Source organism: Ovis canadensis, chromosome 3 (assembly GCF_042477335.2).
Source record: "Ovis canadensis isolate MfBH-ARS-UI-01 breed Bighorn chromosome 3, ARS-UI_OviCan_v2, whole genome shotgun sequence".
Classification (NCBI taxonomy): Eukaryota; Metazoa; Chordata; class Mammalia; order Artiodactyla; family Bovidae; genus Ovis; species Ovis canadensis.
Window position 1 is genome coordinate 150531994 of NC_091247.1, and position 19601 is coordinate 150551594.

The 19601-nt window shown below is 39.3% G+C and overlaps 1 protein-coding gene across 2 annotated transcripts in view; it reads left to right on the plus strand.

The window, feature by feature from the left end:
- Positions 1 to 19601, plus strand: part of GXYLT1 (glucoside xylosyltransferase 1) — a 54932-nt gene that overhangs the window by 14865 nt on the left and 20466 nt on the right. For both annotated transcript variants that reach the window (XM_069584595.1, XM_069584597.1), the window contains 3 exons: positions 3482 to 3653; positions 12252 to 12377; positions 16202 to 16453. In XM_069584595.1, the coding sequence (XP_069440696.1) occupies positions 3482 to 3653; positions 12252 to 12377; positions 16202 to 16453 (550 nt within the window). The remainder of the gene's footprint in view (positions 1 to 3481; positions 3654 to 12251; positions 12378 to 16201; positions 16454 to 19601) is intronic.

The following is a 19601-nucleotide window of genomic DNA, read 5'->3' on the forward strand; positions in this document are numbered from 1 at the left end:
TAGCCTGCCAGGCTCCTCTGTCCATGAAATTCTCCAGGCAAGAATACTGGAGTGGGTGGCCATTTCCTGCTTCAAACACTGACAATCTTATATTTATATACTACGTATACATTTATAATACATTTATATATATTCATATCTCCTTATTTACCTATTAATGAATTTTATATCTTTGCTTCCCCATTCAGAACCCAGTCAAGGAAAACACATTACATTCAGTTATTTAAATCTATTTAGTCCCCCTTTTCTCTAGGACAATTTGCAGACTTTTTTTTGAGGGGGTGCAGGGCAGGGACATGATATTTTTGTTTTGCAGAATGTTCCTTTGTTTGAACTTGCCTGTCCGCTTGGGATCAGATTCAGGATCTTTGGCAGGAACGCTGCAGAAGAGATCCGGTGCCCTTTGGGCGTGCTGTTGGGAGGCACCTGGTGGCAGACGGTTAACATAATTGGTTGTTTGATCAGGTGGTTATGGTGGTGGTATCACATTTCTACACTGTAACAGTGTCATTATCCCCTTTGTAATGTGTGGGGATAAAACCTTGATACCGTGTGGTTTTAGCATCTATTAATTATTCCTGTTCAAATCATCTACTACAAGAGTGCATGCAAAATAGTGCTTTTTGTGGTTTTCTCATTCCTTCTGCGTTTATGGTTGGTATTCTTCTTTAAAGGAGAGTTCCTCCCCCGCCCTCCTTACCCTTTACCTAGTATCATTTTGGACCCATTGATTCAGTTTTTTAAATAGAATGTGTTACCCTTCATTACCATTAAAATTGCTGTTTGTGTTCAGGTGATGCCAAATTTAGCCATGCGGTCCCTCAGGTATTAACTTTGAATTATCTGAAGGATATCTTCTAATCCTATATCTGCAGAAGAACAGAGTTGACTTTAAAATGTCCTTTTGGATAACAAATCCACAGGGGTTTTCTCTTATTGACACTGTGACTAATATATAGCACATAGCACATTTTTGTAGATCCTGACAATATTAACACCATTCAGCTGGAATCAAAATTCCTTGAATGGCTACTTCCCTATTATTTCTTCAGAAGTTTTAGTCATCCCTTCCTCTAGTGTAGAAGCTTACTTTAGATTTCGTCCAGGTGCAGTGACTTCCCGTCCCTGGGTCTAGGGATAGTGTGGTGGGCAGAGACATCTTCAAACTATGTTTTGTCTTCTCAGTTTAGATGTACTGTGTATAATGCTTTTGCTGAAAAGAGGCACATAACAGAAAAGCAGATTTCGTAGAAACTGGTGGAAGGAGTGCTAGCAGTATGGCGAGAAGTCTTGCTGCGGTGCTCGAGAGCCGGAGTCCCTGGGACTGACTCAGAGGGACTGTTTTCTCATGAAGAACATTTGACTTGTTTTTCTTGAGAAGGCTTATTCTGCTTCTTGTCTCTGTATGTAGAGAGTTCTCTGCAAAGTGGCACATGCTGCTTACTGTCTTAAGTCTCTAGGCTTTTTATCTTTGGAACAGGATCGAGTTATGGCCAGGTGGGTAATTCGAGCCCAGTATAGATTCTCAAATCTTGGTCATCATGAGGAACAGGATCTGGAGGCATTTATCAGAAAGATGAGACAGTTTAGAGCTCTGTGAAATTGTTGAGTGTCTTGATTGCCCTGGCCTCTGCTTGTGTTATGTGACTTCCACTGCTTAGAGATGAACTGGGTTCACGTGCCCTTGTTTAGATATAGGAAGTGGGTGGTCTCCCCTCTGATAGGGATCCGGTGTTAAACACTGATGGGCTCAACAGAAAAGAGGGGAATAGATAGAGGGTGCAGACAAGGAAGGAGGTGCTGTTGCTTTCTAACTGCTATCAGTACAGAAGAACAGAGCTTTCAAAAGACCCAGGCTTAGGCTACACCTTATGTATGAGAGAGGTGGCATAGTAGGTGGGTGGGGAAAGGCTGGCCTCTCTGTGACCCTGTAACAGAAGGAGCTTGGACGACTGGATAGCCACATGCAAAACTGTGCAGTTGTCCCCTCTTGAGACCACTCATAAAAATCAGTTCCTGGTAGATTGATATAAGTTTTAAAAGCAAGATATGTACCTGATATCTTAATCTTATTAATAGTCTTAATAACTTGATGAATGAGATATCAGCACCATTTCTTGAATAGGAAAATATTCTTCTAAGAATACCACTTTATATGTGACTTCTCCATTTACCGCCTTTAACAAAGTGGTGTCATAATGTTTAACTTTGTCAATTATCTGGGTGAAATTTCATTTTCTTAAAAGTGATTTTTGTTGTTTGTTTTTAAAGAGCTTCACCTTTAGAATAATCAGCCCATTAAGGGTAAGGTATCAAGGTTATGAGTTTCAGTCTCCCAGTTGAGGGATTAGGGAAGGAAGTCACCCCTTTTTTTTCTAGGAGGTGAGTATTCTGTGCTGAAGGCTGACAGTTACCACTAATTGTGTATACAAGAGAAATGAACCTGTTTTCAGGCCTCAGGAACCCAGTAAGACCAGAAAAGCATCAGTTTCAACTGCTGTCTTAGGTGTCTCTGGACCCTTAACAAACAAGCTTGTTAATAGGAATGGATAGATGCACAGTAAAAGCAGGAGCACGTTTTATATAAATATTTCCAGGCTTAATTTTTTATAATGTTAATATAAATAATTGGTATAATTATTTAAAAGGATAAAAAATAGTATAATTCCAAATGTTTAATGTTAAAACATTAAGATATATGAATTTAACATTTGGGCCTACCTGGCTTAGTGGTAAAGAATCCACCTGCCCAAGGCAAGAGATGCAGAAGACATGAGCCCAGTCCCTGGGTTGGGAAGATCCCCTGGAGGAGGAAATGGTAACCTACTGCAGTATTCTTGCCTGGGAAATCCCATGGACAGAGGAGCCTGGAGGGCTGTAGTCCATGGGGTTGCAAAGAGTCAGACATGACTGAGCACACACACATGCATGCATGTTTTATATGGTCAGTTATTTGTATTTAATTTTATTTAGCATATTTTCTCTTTTCTGATATCCTCGTCAGTTGAGGAAATATCCATGAATAAGATTTTCTTCAGAAAACTGTTCTGGGTCCACTCTTACACATGCAAACGTGAATACTCAAAAGATTCCAAAGTCCTGTGCTAATACGCAATGTAACTGCAATAATTTTAGCCTGTAAAAGTAAGAAAAATGATTGGTCACCTGTCCCTGCTACTTAGTAATATATACATACAACTATTAATGTTAAACAAAATAATTTCTAATCCCCTTTTACATTTTACAAAAAGGGTCTCTAACCAAAAATTGAAGTCAATAAAGTGATTTTGTTATATACACATATTCTTTTTCATATGCTTTCCATTATGGTTTATTGCAGGATATTGAATATAATTCCTTCTGCTATACAGTAGGACCTTATTGTTCAAACCTAAGTCTTTGAACACAGTCAGAATACCATGTTGTTAACATGTTACCATGTACTAAAACTGTTGGAAAATGTGGTTATCTTTTCTATCAGGTATGGTGTGAAAATGCAGCCCATTGAGAGAGTGCACCTAGCCGTGGTTGCCTGCGGGGAAAGGCTGGAAGAAACCGTAACCATGTTGAAGTCAGCGCTCATCTTTAGCATCAAACCTCTTCAGTTCCATATTTTTGCTGAAGATCAACTGCATGATAGTTTTAAAGGCATAGTAAGTATTTGAGACTTAGGTCTGTAGAGTTGAATATTTAACATACACTATAGTAAAATGTTGAACAAAAATATTTATCCTGCAGCTCTGCCCTCTTAGAGTGGGGGCTGCTCCCTGCTGCCACTTTTGTCTGTGCATCCAGACCTGGGGTCTAAGAAGAAGGCTTGCCTCTGTGAAGGAGTTAGGCTGCTTAGTCCTACTTAGTCCTTTGCCAAGCATGGAGGTTTTATTTTACTAACTGTAGTTCCAGGATGTTTTGACTGAGAAGTCCTGTGTCTTAATTGTGTTCCCATCCTTGAATTGAGACTGCGTCAGTCAGAGTGTGCACAAGGTTTTGATTCTGTTTTGAGTGGGGGGATCTTTTAATTGATAATATGGAGGGAAGTGACTTCTTGCTCTGATAGTAAGGTTTTTTATTTTGGTTTTGCATTAGTTGCAGTCAGTTTGGCTGTAATGGCAGAAAACCCAAAATGTCTTAAAAACATAGAAGTTTATTTCTCTCTTATATAAAAGCAGGCAGTCTGTGTTATGTGGCAGCTCTGTGTTTTCAGGGATTCTGCTCTTTTTTCTCTCATGTGGCTGAGCCATCTTTAACATAGGACTTCTGCCTCATGATCCAGGATGGCTGCTCAAGCTCCAGTCATCACACTCATATCCTAGCCAACATGATGTAAAAAGGAGTGAAGAAGGGTGTTCTCCTCCTTTCTAAGGAGATTTTCTAGAAGTCACATAGGATGTTCCTGCCAGTGTATCATTGGTCTGATCTTAGTCATGTGACCATATCTAACTACTTGTGAAGATTGAAAATATACTCTTTTAATTAGGACCACTGCATTATCTTAACAAAAGAAAATTACTATGCAAGAAGAAGAGAACACATAAATATAGAAGGGAGAACACACACAAATGAAAATTCCCCAGAAATCTCATTACCTTGTGTTCTGAAATGGTGGTAAAAGTGATGGTGATTATGCCTTACCATCTCTGTCTGTCTCTCTGTGTCCATTCAGTTAAGCTTTCAAACTGATTTAGATTTTTATGCTTGGCCTATGTAGGAAAAGCTTATTTGATATTTTCTCAGGTAATTTAGTTCATTTTTAGTAGTTCATTTTAGTTCATTTCAGTAGTAGTTGAAAAATACTACTTGTGACCTGAAGTCTTTTAGTTTCCTGCTAAAATCTTTGATTCTAAGAGGTATAAAGCTTTACTTACTGTTTTACAAGGAATGAAATTGGAACATTCTGTTAACACCATACACAAAAACTCAAAATGGATTAAAAACCTAAATGTAACACCCGAAAGCATAAAACTCATGGAAGAAAACATAGGAAGAACACTGTTTGACATAAATCATAGCAGTGTGTTTTGGATCTGTCTCTTAAAGTAAAAATAAACACATAGGACCTATTAAGCTTAAAAGCTTTTACACAGCAAAGGAACATTGACCAGCCAAAAAGACACAACCTACTTAACGGGAGAAATACTTGCAGATGATATGACCAGTATGCCTGGCATGCAGGGTTTACTCAAAATCCTGCATCCTAGGCTTCAGCATTACGTGAACTGGGGACTTTCAGATGTCCAAGCTGGGTTTAGAAAAGTCTGAGGAACCAGAGATCAAATTGCCAACATTTGCTGGATCATAGAGAAATCAAGGGAATTCCAGAAAAACATCTACCTCTGTTTCAGTGACTATGCTAAAGCATTTGACTGTGTGGATCATAAAAAAACTGTGGAAGGCTCTTAAATTAAGAGATGGGAATACCAGACACCTTACCTGTATGTTGAGAAACCTGTGTGCCAGTCAAGAAGCAACAGTTAGAAACCTGTGTGGAACAGCTGATTGGTACAGGGTGGAGAAAGGAGTATGACAAGGCTATATATTGTCACCCGTTTATTTATCTTACATACAGAGCACATCATGAGAAATGCTGGGTTGGGTGAGTTATAAGCTGGAATCAAGATAGCCGGGAGAAACATCATCAGCCTCAGATATGCAGATGGTACCACACTAATGGCAGCAAAGAGGAACTAAAGAACCTCTTGATGAAGGTGAAGGAGGAGAGTGAAAAAGCTGACTTAAAACTCAGTATTGAAAAACTAAAATCACGGAATCTGGTCCTGTCACTTCATGGCAAATAGAGGGGAGAAAGGTGGAAGCAGTGGCAGATTTCCTCTTCTTGGGCTCTCAAAATCACTGCAGATGGTTACTGTAGCCTTAAACTTAGAAGACGATTGCTTCTTGTCAAGAAACCTATAACAAACCTAGACAGTGTGTTACAAAGCAAAGACAACACTTTGCCAACAAAGGTCTGAATAGTCTATGGTCTTTCCAGTAATTATGTGCATTTGTGGGAGCTGGACCATAAAGAAGGTAGAGCACTAAAGAATTGATGCTTTTGAACTGTGGTGTTGGAGAAGACTCCTGAGAGTCCCTTGGACAGGAGGGAGATCAAACCAGTCAATCTTAAAGGAAATCAAATCAACCCTGAACACTCATTGGACTGATGCTGAAGTTTCAACACTTTGGCCACTTGTTGTGAATAGCTGACTCATTGGAAAACACTGATGCTGGGAAAGATTAAAGGCAGAAGGAGAAGAGGGTGACAGAGGATGAGATGCCTGGATGGCATCACTGATACAAGGGACATTAACTTGGGGAAACTCTGGAAGATGCTGATGCACAGGGAAGCCTGGTGTGCTGCAGCCTATGGGGTCACAAAGAGTTGGACACAATGTGGTGACCGAACAACATGGCCAGTATGGGGTTAATGTCCAAAATATATAAACAGCTCATACGACTTACCGTCAGAAAACAGCCTGACTGAAAAAACGGGCAGGAGAATTGGGTAGACATTTCTCCAGAGAGGACATGCAGATGACCAGCAGTCACGGGAAGAGAGGCTCAGTGTTGCATGTTAATCATCAGGGAAATGCAGATCAAAACCACAATGTGATCTTGCCTCACACCTGTCATAATGGCCATCATCACGAAGACCCAAACAGCAAACGTTACGACATGGAAAAAGGGAATCTTTGTATGCTCTTGGTGAGAATGTAAAGTGGTGCAGACGGTGGAAAACAGTATGGAGGTTTCTCAAAAAATTAAAAATAGAGCTACTATCAGTTCAGTTCAGTTCAGTTGCATCCGACTCTTTGCGACCCCATGAATCACAGCACACCAGGCCTCCCTGTCCATCACCATCTCCCGGAGTTCTCTCAGACTCACATCCATCGAGTCGGTGATGCCATCCAGCCATCTCATCCTCTGTCGTCCCCTTCTCCTCCTGCCCTCAATCTTTCCCAGCATCAGTGTCTTTTCAAATGAGTCAACTCTTCACATGAGGTGGCCAAAGTACTGGAGTTTCAGCTTTAGCCTCATTCCTTCCAAAGAACACCCAGGACTGATCTCCTTCAGAATGGACTGCTTGGATCTCCTTGCAGTCCAAGGGACTCTCAAGAGTCTTCTCCAACACCACAGTTCAAAAGCATCAGTTCTTCGGCACTCAGCTTTCTTCAGTCCAACTCTCACATCCATACATGACTACTGGAAAAACCATAACCTTGGCTAGATGCACGTTTGTTGGCAAAGTAATGTCTCTGCTTTTGAATATGCTATCTAGATTGGTCATAACTTTCCTTCCAAGAAGTAAGCGTCTTTTAATATCATGGCTGCAGTCACCATCTGCAGTGATTTTGGAGCCCCCCAAAATAAACTCTGACACTGTTTCCACTGTTTCCCCTTCCATTTCCCATGAAGTGATGGGACCAGATGCCATGATCTTCATTTTCTGAATGTTGAGCTTTAAGCCAACTTTTTCACTCTCCTCTTTCACTTTCATCAAGAGGCTTTTTAGTTCCTCTTCACTTTCTGCCGTAAGGGTAGTGTCATCTGCATATCTGAAGTTATTGATATTTCTCCTGGCAATCTTGATTCCAGCTTGTGCTTCTTCCAGCCCAGTGTTTCTCATGATGACTTAGCAATTCTACTCATGGGTTTATATTTGGGAAAAAAAAACTAAAAACACTCATTAGAACAGATATATGCACCCCATTGTTCATAGCACCATTATTTACAGTTGCTAAGATATGGAAGCAACCTAAGTGTCCATCAACAGATGAATAGATAAAGAAGAGGTCGTGTGTACACACACACACACAGTGAAATGCTAACAAGCCATAAAAAAGAATGAAAATTTTGCCATTTGCATCAACATGGATGGACTTGGAGGATATTGTGCTAAGTGAAATAAATAAGACAGAAAATACTGTAATATTACTTATAGGTGGAATCTAAAAATTACAGTGAACAAGTGAATATAACTAAAAAGAAACAGACTCACAGTTACAGAGAACAGCCTAGTGGTTACCGGTGGGGAGAGGGAAAGGGGGAGGGATAATACAGGGGTAGGAGATTAAGAGATGCAGACTATTATGTATAAAATAAGCTATGGGATATATTGTACAACATAGGAACTGTAGCTGGTATTTTATAATAACTTTAAATGGTGTAGAGTTTTGCCAAGAAAATGCACTGGTCATAGCAAACACCCTCTTCCAACAACACAAGAGAAGACTCTACACATGGAAATCACCAGATGGTCAACACCGAAATCAGATTGATTATATTCTTTGCAGCCAAAGATGGAGAAGCTCTATACAGTCAACAAAAACAAGACCGGGAGCTGACTGTGGCTCAGATCATGAACCCCTTATTGCCAAATTCAGACTTAAATTAAAGAAACTAGGGAAAATCGCTAGACCATTCAGGTATGACCTAAATCAAATCCCTTATGATTATACAGTGGAAGTGAGAAATATATTTAACAGTCTAGATCTGATAGAGTGCCTGATGTACTATGGACGCAGGTTTGTGACATTGTACAGGAGACAGGGATCAAGACCATCCCCATGGAAAAGAAATGCAAAAAAGCAAAATGGCTGGCTGGGGAGGCCTTACAAATAGCTATGAAAAGAGAGGCAAAAAGCAAAGGAGAAAAGGAAAGATACAAGCATCTGAATGCAGAGTTCCAAAGAATAGCAAGAAGAGATAAGAAAGCCTTCTTCAGTGATCAATACAAAGAAACAGAGGAAAAGAACTGAATGGGAAAGACTAGATCTCTTCAAGAAAATTAGAGATACCAAGGGAACATTTCATGCAAAAATGGGTTTGATAAAGGACAGAAATGGTCTGGACCTAACAGAAGCAGAAGATATTAAGAAGAGGTGGCAAGAATACATGGAAGAACTGTACAAAAAAGAGCTTCATGACCCAGATAATCATGATGATGTGATCACTAATCTAGAGCCAGACATCTTGGAATGTGAAGTCAAGTGGGCATTAGAAAGCATCACTACAAACAAAGCTAGTGGAGGTGATGGAATTCCAGTTGAGCTGTTTCAAATCCTGAAAGATGATGCTGTGAAAGTGCTGCACTCAATATGCCAGCAAGTTTTGAAAACTCAGCAGTGGCCACAGGACGGGAAAAGGTCAGTTTTCATTCCAATTCCAAAGAAAGGAAATGCAAAAGAATGCTCAAATTACTGCACAATTGCACTTATCTCACATGCTAATAAAGTAATGCTCAAAATTCTCCAAGCCAGACTTCAGCAGTATGTGAACCATGAACTGCCTGATGTTCAAGCTGGTTTTAGAAAAGGCAGAGGAACCAGAGATCAAATTGCCAACATCAGCTGGATCATGGAAAAAGCAAGTGAGTTCCAGAAAAACATCTCTTTCTGCTTCATTGACTGTGCCAAAGCCTTTGACTATGTGAATCACAATAAACTGTGGAAAATTCTGAAAGAGATGGGAATACCAGACCACCTAACCTGCCTCTTGAGAAATCTGTATGCAGGTCAGGAAGCAACAGTTAGAACTGGATGTGGAACAACAGACTGTTTCCGAATAGGAAAAGGAGTACGTCAAGGCTGTATACTGTCACCCTGCTTATTTAACTTCTATGCAGAGTACATCATGAGAAACGCTGGACTGGAAGAAACACAAGCTGGAATCAGGATTGCTGGGAGAAATATCAATAACCTCAGATAGGCAGATGACACCACCCTTATGGCAGAAAGTGAAGAGGAGCTAAAATGCCTCTTGATGAAATAGGAGAGTGAAAAAGTTGGCTTAAAACTCAACATTCAGGAAATGAAGATCATGGCATCTGTTCCTATCACTTCATGGGAAATAGATGGGGAAGCAGTGGAAACACTGTCAGACTTAATTTTTTTGGGCTCCAAAATCACTGCAGATGGTGACTGCAGCCATGAAATTAAAAGATGCTTACTCCTTGGAAGGAAAGTTATGACCAACCTAGATAGTATATTCAAAAGCAGAGACATTACTTTGCCAACTAAGGTCCGTCTGGTTAAGGCTATGGTTTTTCCAGTAGTCATGTATGGATGTGAGAGTTGGACTGTGAAGAAGGCTGAGCGCCGAAGAATTGATGCGTTTGAACTGTGGTGTTGGAGAAGACTCTTGAGAGTCCCTTGGACTGCAAGGAGATCCAAGCAGTCCATTCTGAAGGAGATCAGCCCTGGGATTTCTTTGGAAGGAGTGATGCAAAGCTGAAGCTCCAGTACTTTGGCCACCTCATGAGAAGAGTTGACTCATTGGAAAAGACTCTGATGCTGGGAGGGATTGGGGGCAGGAGGAGAAGGGGACGACCCAGGATGAGATCGCTGAATGGCATCATGGACTCAATGGACGTGATTCTGAGTGAACTCTGGGAGTTGATGATGGACAGGGAGGCCTGGTGTGCTGTGATTCATGGGGTCGCAAAGAGTCGGACACGACTGAGTGACTGAACTGAACTGAACCTTTAAAAAGTGTGTATCACTGTATTGTATACCTGTAACTTACAGAATATTGTACATCAGCTGTAGTTCAATAAAATAACCAAAATAAATGCTTTACTTAACCATTTTAAGGTATTTATGGTTTCTGTATCTGTGATGTGTGCTTTTGTGATCCTAAAGTCATTATCTGGGTTGTTTCTGAAATATTAACAGAAGAATTAATCTTGTCCTAACAGTTCAAAGACTAGCAACAGATTGCTACCAACTGTGGAAGCCTTTGAAAATATAATATAAAAGTAAAATAAATTTATTGTTTCATCTTATATGCAGCTCTGTGTTGTCTTCAAATCTGGATGAGTTATTGCTTGTGTAGTATATGTTATATTTTTAAACTGAGTTTTTCTTTATCATAGTTAACTCTGAGAAAGTTTGGGTTTTCTTTTGATGAAAGAGAATCATATATTTTCTGGAATGTGCTTTTACTGCAAAAAAGATGACTAGATACTGGAACTTTAAAAATGATTAAGATTTCATTTTGATGTTGGTATTTAGGATCTTTAATAAGTGATTAATAAGTCATGCAAGGGAAATAAAATGCTAGTGTTTGAAACTAGTTGATGGAGACATCAAAGCTTTGTTGGATATAAAGCTATTCCCTTAAACTATGTTGGAAGGCATATGTTCCTTCCAAACATATGTTGGAAGAAAAGAAAGAAGAAGGAGGATGTTTCTAAAAATTACTTGAACACAGACATAATTCAAAAAGAGGTCTTCAGTCTGTTATTTTTTTCTTCCCCCAGAGATTGTGAGTGCTCTGTGGGAAATTTGCATCAACAATACTGTTGAAGCAGCAGTGATAGGTAATGCTTTCTGAATTTGAAACAATTCAGTCTCCAAATGCATTCAGGAAACTAAAAAGTAAATGTGTTCATTATAGATTTTCAGATGAGAAAATCAGATTTTGCTGTTTTTTTGTAATGATTTTTTAAAAATGGGCACTGGAAGAATTTCCCTGGCAGACCAGTGGTAAAGACTTCGAGCTTTTGTGGCCGAGGGCCCGGGTTCAGTCCCTGATGGGAGATGTGAGATCCCGTGAGCTGCACAGTGCGGCCAGAAGCAGAAACTCTGCGCTAGATATATATTGACTGAAATATTTTATATGAGGAACATCTATAAATATTGAAAATGCATAGATAAGTATTTTCTTTCTTTTTAAAAAAATATATTTTGGCCATGCCTCACAGCATGTGGGATCTTAGTTTCCCAATCAGGGATGAACCTGAGCCCCCTGCAGTGGAAACCTGGGGTCTTAACCATTGGACCACCAGAGAAGTCCCAGATAATGTTTTCTCATCAGTTCTTCACGTTGGTCTGACTCGGATTGCAGACCTTTTCTATTATGTCATACATACGATGGTAATAAAATTGGTGCTTAATTTTTCTGAGTTTAACGTGTTTAAGAATTGAGAAGATTTGTACATCAGGTCAAGTTTAATGGAGGTGAACAGTTTGTATGGTTCTTTCAACTTCCTGATTTTTTGATTGACACTCTTATCATTTTAATTGTCCCTTAGATCTTTATGGTGAAGTCTTTCTAGCTGTTAGAATGATTTTAAGATTTTGAATGAAAACAAAATGGTGGGAAAGAAGAATCTTAACTTTCTCTTAACTGTGTGTGACATACGATGTATAACATCTTAATTTTCAGCTTTTGAAAAAATAATCGTGGCTTATAATTTTGCAGAGAAAGTGAAACAAGTTTGAATTGAGTTCTTTTATTTTCTTTTATTGTAGCTTGACAGCTGGTCATTTCTGCAAACATTTAATTATTCATTATACCCGATAACTTTTCCAAGTGAGAATGCAGCAGAGTGGAAAAAACTGTTTAAGCCGTGTGCTTCCCAGAGATTGTTCCTGCCAGTAAGTTTTTCTCCAGTGTTTTTTGTTTGCATCTTGCTTTTACACACGAGTTAATGAAGAATGTCATGTAAATCAGTTAAATAAACACACACAAATTATTTTCCCTTTGAATATTAGAAGAAAGAAAAAACTTCCCATAGAACAAATAGAAGCTTTGGTAAAATATGCTGTTAAAAATAAAAAGTGTAAGTAATTTCTGTTACTGTACTATTTCTTACATTTTAATTTATTCAGTTGCTATAAACTGTTTCTTCTCTGGGAAGGAGTTGCCTGTCTGCCTGCCTGCCAAGTCACTTCAGTCATGTCCGATTCTTGCGGCCCCATGGACTGTAGCCCACCAGGCTCCTCTGTCCAGGGGATTCTCTACGCAGGAATACTGGAGTGGGTTGCCATGCCCTTCTTCAGGGAATCTTCCCGACCCAGGGACTGAACCCACGTCTCTTATGCCACCTGCATTGGCAGGCAGGTTCTTTACTGCTAGGGCCATGTGGGAGGCCCTAAGAAGGAGTTAGAGGTTATCAGATCTTAATGGAGCCAAATCTTTGCCAGTAGGAATGCAGTGGCAGGATCACCTGCCAGTTGCAGGCTGCATTTGTAATTTGGGAAATGAAGCAGATTATTAAATAACTATTTCTGTTTTAACAGCAAGTCAGTTCACCTTTTCTAGCTGATACTTTTAACACAGAAACAGAATTTGAGGCACGTGAACTAAAAGGGAAATGGGAACCATTTATTCAGTGGGGCTCTTCCTTGGTGGTAGTGTTTGGTGATAAACCCGATTATTATAGATTAAAATATTCAGGGACTTCCCTGGTGGTCCAGTGATTAAGACTCTGCCCCCAGTGTAGAGGGCCCAGGTTTGATCCTTAGTCAGGGAACTAGATCCCACTGCTACAGCTAATGATAGGGGATCCCATGTGTCGCTATTAAGACCCAGTACACTCAAATAAATAATAAATAAATATTCTTAAGAATATTCAGAAGCAAGATTACCTCTTCCATTTTGAATTTAATTCACCCACATTTAAAAAATTCTCAGTAGTTGTTAGAACCACTATAATGTTTAAAATAATTACGGTAGTAGAAATATTGGAAGCACATGAGTTCTGTTAAGTATAGGAATTATCGGGAAGAAACTTTTTGTTATTAAGTGGAGTAAGGCAGTTCTAAGCATATTGAGAATAGAGTTTGTCAAATCTACGGTGTCAGTTAAGATTTAAAATCATGTTGCATTTTGATAGTTGAATCTGCCTAACCAGTAGGTTTATTGCTGGTCATAAAAAATCATGATCCTAGGATGTCTTCCTTGTCTGCCTCCCTTGTAAGAAGCACACAAATAAGGAATTAAGAGGGGGAAAGCCTAAGAAGTTTTAGATAACTTCACACAGGCTTTAAATTTTAAAAATTAAAAAAAAAAAAAAACTTACGTTGAATCATTGCAGTGTTACATCATTTAATTAGTAGTGTGAGTGCCTTTGTTCTGCCACGTATCTGTACTGAAGTGCTGGGTATATAGGAATGAATATATACCCAGATTTCTTGTTTTCACAGAGTTTATTGTCTGATATGGGAAATGAACATTTAAACAAACACTTTATGACATTAAATAAACAATACACCACTGAAAACCAATGAATGGTGAAAGAAGCATGAGGTTACAACCGTTGCTCTTCTGTTTTGTTCAGCAGTATAAAGTTTAATTGTTGATGTTGTGATAGGAAGTTTGCCAGATCATTTAATGATGTGATCTAGTTAAAAATTTGAAATACTGAAATTAGATACTTGAAACCTGTCAAATTGTTCTTGTACTTCATTCACTCTTAGTTCTGCATCTTTTTAACCAGATTCTAAGTAAATTGATTCTTCATTTTTCTTAGATGAAGAATTTTCTTAAAGTATTTACTGAAGTAGTTAAGTAAAAACCTTAACTGTTTCTCCTCTTTTAAAATGGAGGGATTAAGGGACTTCCCCGATCCAGTGGTTAAGAATCTGCCTTACAGTGCAGGGGCTGTGGGTTCAATCCCTGGACAGGGAACCAGCATCCTGCCTGTCACAGGGCAGCTAAGCCTGCACACTGCAGCGAAGACCTCATGGTCCACAGCTAAGACCTCACACGGCCAAGTCAATTAATAAACATTAAAAAATTTTTTTAAAAATGGAGGGATTAAAAGATCCAATGTAAGCTCTGGCAAATCCTCCTTCCTCCAAAAGGAACCATAGAAAAATGCTGATGGAATTGTTATTTCACCTTATGTGTGAAGGTGGACTTCCCTGGTGGCTCAGCGGTAAAGCATCCACCTGCAATGCAGGAAACGTGGGTTCGATCCCTGGGTTGAGAAGATCCCCTGAGGAGGAAATGATTACCCACTCCAGTATTCTTGCCTGGGAAATGCTATGGACAGAGGAGCCTGGTGGGCTACAGTCCACAGAGTCACAGAGTCGGACACGACTAAGTGACAGAATACACGCACACACAACGTGACCGCCAGTGGCAGTGGCTCCCGACAGTGACCCGGAGCTTCCTGTAGCGTCTTCCTAGACTGCTAACAATGCAGTAGTCTGTAAACACATTTGTCCCATGGTACAGAGGCAAAACAATTTTGTTCACTTTTCTGTCCCCCCCAAAAAGAAGAGAGGAACAGACATACAGACACATATGTATCCTTTTAATTACAGTCCTTGAACAAATGAACCTTCCCTATTCAGGCTCTGTGGTTAACTGTCAGATTTTTTTCCCTTAGCCTGGTATTAAATCAGTGAGGGCATGGAGTGATTTCAGCTTCCTAACTGGTCATTAAGGTGATGGCTTAACCCTAGCTTCAGGAGCAGCTTTGAAAGGGAGCAGAATAAGGATCAATCTCTTATCCTCATCATATTCTTAACCAAAAAGCTTTCATTTAGGTTAATCTAATCATTGAGTCTTACTAGTACACTGGACTAGACAAATTTAAATTTGCAGGAGTCAGATTCTAACGTCTTTGGGTGAGGCAGAAATAAAAACTTACCCTTGAAAATTCCTGTAAAAGATACATGTTGGAGGTTTAACCCCTGGAGTGGGGAAGATCCTGTGGAGTAGGAAAGGGCAACCCAGTCCAACATTCTTGCCTGGAAAATTCCATGGACAGAGGAGCTTGGCAGGCTGCAGGCCATGGGGTTGCAAAGAGTCAGACACAGCTGAGCACAGCCAGAGCAGGCAGGAGGTTTGACATCTCCTGGGGCAGTGACATAGCCAGTCTTCCAAGACAAGTCTTGTTTTAGCCCTTGCTATTTAAGTGCAGGATCTTTGATTTGTTAGGAGATGGTCAGCTCACCTATAAGAGCATGGACTCGAGCTTGGTGGTCTGGATTTCAACTTTGGCTCTACCAGTTGCTGGCTGAGGGCATTATGAAGTAAAGGTACCAGTTATTAGTGCTACGGCAGAGGGGACAAGTTCAGATCTTCATTTGTATTGGCTAATTTCTGTATTTATCTCAGGAAATTAAGATTTGCTATGTCAGGTCACCAAAGGTAATGTTGTTTTCCATTATGGAAAACATTTCCTCCCTAGTCTTTGAGCATACTGCTTTTATTTTTTTCTTCCAGTTTTTAGTGTTGAGTTTTTATTCTGATGTGTTTTTATAGCTTTTCTTCTTTAAAAGTTAAAAAAAAAAGATTAGCAGAATATCTATATATGCTGTTGTAAAAATGGCAGACTTGGGAAAAATTAATTTAAAAAATTAATGTCAAGTAGTTTATCTCTTAAGTATTTTTTAAAAAAAATAATGAAAGCCTCTTTTATTTTAAAATGAAATAGAGTTACTGATTCAAATATCTCTCCCCATAGTTAATCCTGAAAGAAGTTGACTCACTATTGTATGTCGACACTGATATCCTTTTTTTACGGCCTGTTGACGATATTTGGTCTTTGCTAAAGAAGTTTAATTCCACACAAATTGCCGCAATGGCACCAGAGCATGAAGAGCCTCGAATAGGCTGGTATAATCGTTTTGCCAGACATCCATACTATGGGAAAACTGGAGTGAACTCGGGAGTTATGCTGATGAACATGACCAGAATGAGAAGGAAGTATTTTAAGGTAAGTTACTGATTCAGGTTAGCATTCTGCTCTTTTCCCTCCAGATTGTTTGGTGTCCAGTTTAGTTTTGTTTTATTAAAAGCTAGATTGACCTATTCAGAATTTTTCTACTAACCTAGAGTAATTGAAGCAAGTATGTTTTTAGTATTCTGTTTATTAGAGCATTCAGCTCAGCTTGGTTCAGCTCAGTCACTCAGTCGTGTCTGACTCTTTGCGACCCCATGAATTGCAGCACCCCAGGCCTCCCTGTCCATCACCAACTCCCGGAGTTCACTCAGATTAACGTCCATCGAGTCAGTGATGTCATCCAGCCACCTCATCCTCTGTCTCCCCTTTTCCTCCTGCCCCCAATCCCTCCCAGCATCACAGTCTTTTCCAATGAGTCAACTCTTCACATGAGGTGGCCAAAGTACTGGAGTTTCAGTTTTAGCATCATTCCTTCCAAAGAACACCCAGGACTGATATCCTTCAGAATGGACTGGTTGGATCTCCTTGCAGTCCAAGGGACTCTCAAGAGTCTCTCCAACACCACAGTTCAAAAGCATCAATTCTTCAGCGCTCAGCTTTCTTCACAGCCCAACTCTCACGTCCATACATGACCACTGGAAAAACCATAGCCTTGACTAGACGGGCCTTTGTTGGCAAAGTAATGTCTCTGCTTTTGAATATGCTATCTAGGTTGGTCATAACTTTCCTTCCAAGGAGTAAGCATCTTTTAATTTCATGGCTGCAGTCACCATCTGCAGTGATTTTGGAGCCCCCCAAAATAAATTCTGACACTGTTTCCACTGTTTCCCCATCTATTTCCCAGTAGTTCAAAGCAGATGGCATTACAGTCAAGTATCAAGCAGCAAGTTTGAACATTCGTAGATTGGTATTCTAGACAAGAGCTGTCATTTTGTAGTAGTGCAGCCTCATAATACTTGACTCTAAAGTGTCAGGGCTTCCCTGGTGGCTCAGAGGTTAAAGCGTCTACCTGGAATGCGGGAGACCCGGGTTTGATCCCTGGGTCGGGAAGATCCCCTGGAGAAGGAAATGGCAACCCACTCCAGTACTCTTGCCTGGAGAATCCCATGGAGGGAGGAGCCTGGCAGGCTACAGTCCATGGGGTCGCAAAGAGTCAGACAGGACTGAGTGACTTCACTTTCTAAAGTGTGATATGTCCTGGAGGAGCACAGATTGTAGTTAAGCGCTTAAGACTCATGTTAGCTTGGTTCAAACACTGAGATCTTGGTTAAGTTTTGAACATCTCCAGGCTTTGATTTCCTCATCTGTGAAATGGTATAATAGATAACAGTATGTATGTCATGGGGTTTTTGTGAGGAATAAAATAGAACAGAGGCCTAACACATAGGAAATGTTGGCTATTTTGGTGCTACTGGAAGTTATAGTGACTTTTAAAAAATCCCTACATGTTTCTTGTCTCAAATTTTGGGATCAGAAAAGTACGGCTGTTTGAGTTTTCTGACTGTGCATTCTGAACACATTGTACTGTTTATCAGTTTCATGCTGATGAATCCTTCAGTCGTTGTAGTCTGGGGCCATTGGAGTCAAGTGGTTTGGCCTTATGTTTAACTTTGTCGCCTGTTCACCACAACTACTAGCCAGCTAGTTAATTTTCAGATGTCAGTTCTCTCAGCTGAAAAATAGAGATAATAAACAACTTAAAGTAGGTTGTCTTTTTAAAAGAGACCTATTCAAAGTGCTTAGTATAGGGCATGACACGTAGTTAGCACTTCAGTGTTAGCTAAAAGCAGTGATTTCTGAAACACTCATACTCACTTTTTGACCCTTTACATCTGGTTAATACTAAATTAAGTATTAGGGATATTTTATGATACGAATATCTATACTTACATATTTGCACATGTATATATTTAGGATTTTTCCATTGGCTGTGGTGGGCCAGAGTTTACACCATTATTTTTATTCCTGTCTTCATGTCTGATTTAAATCTATTGTCCCTTCGTATCCTTCCTACAGGCCACTGTACTGCTTGTAGCCGTCACCACCCACATCTGGACATTTCAATCTTAAGGCAGTTTAATATCCATCACTCTTGTCTTCTGTATATCTAGCCTACATAGGGTTTGTCTGTTTAGCTTTCGCATCTTCTGTACCTTTCTGAAATCTTGATGTCTTTTCAGTTTGTCTTCCACAAATGAATGCATTAGTGAAGCCAGTGTAACCTGTGTTCTTGCTTATCAGTCAATGTCAGTTACCCAATTTGCTAATATATTTTGAGTTTTAAAAATTTATCTACCATAACATTATACTAAATAAAAGCAGGTGTGACACCATGAGTTTTCTTCCTTTTCTGATGGTTAGACTATGCACAGTAATACTGTACCAGAAGATGGTGCTGTAAGATTATGTGCTAAGGAATAATGTAAGTGCTTAGGAACTCTTCATTTGAAATTCTTAGAATTATGAGAAGTGTTGTGTTGCAAAGAACCTTAGAGATAATTTAGTGTAACACCATTATTTGATTTTAAGAACATTTCAAATTGAAGCTATGTAGTTCAAATCTATAATTATTTTTTATTTGCCTTTTACTTATTTGAATGGCATTCTTAAGTATGTGTAACACTTTCTCCCCTTTCCTTTTTGTCTGTAGTATGTTCTAACCCAGCTAGAGATGTAGATATGGGAGTTGAAATAATTTCTAAGCTTTCAAACATTTGTTTTTGTCTGTGTACTAATGACTTAATGAAGAGCATATGAGGTGTATGATTGTATATTAATTTAGTAGGTACAATTTACTTCATACATACTATCCCTTTGTTTCAGGCAACTGTTCTTGCCCAGTGAGAACAAAGATTTGCTCTATTTTTAAAATATTTTATTTACAGTGCTGATATGTTTTGACAAAATTTATTGATTTTTTAAAATTGCATTTTATATCTCTTTATTTTTCCTGATTTCCAATCATATCTTTAGCAGACACGGCTTTGTTTTTTTTTCCTACTGACTCGTAATTTCTGGCACAGATGTTAAATTTTAGAGCTCTAGTGATATAACTGAATTACTTGTAATAACTTTTCAAACTTTTCATACAGGTCCACAAATGTTATCCCATAGTTATTATCACATGAAAGGCTATAAGACAAACCATAGGACAATGACCATGTTTTAAATTCTTAATATG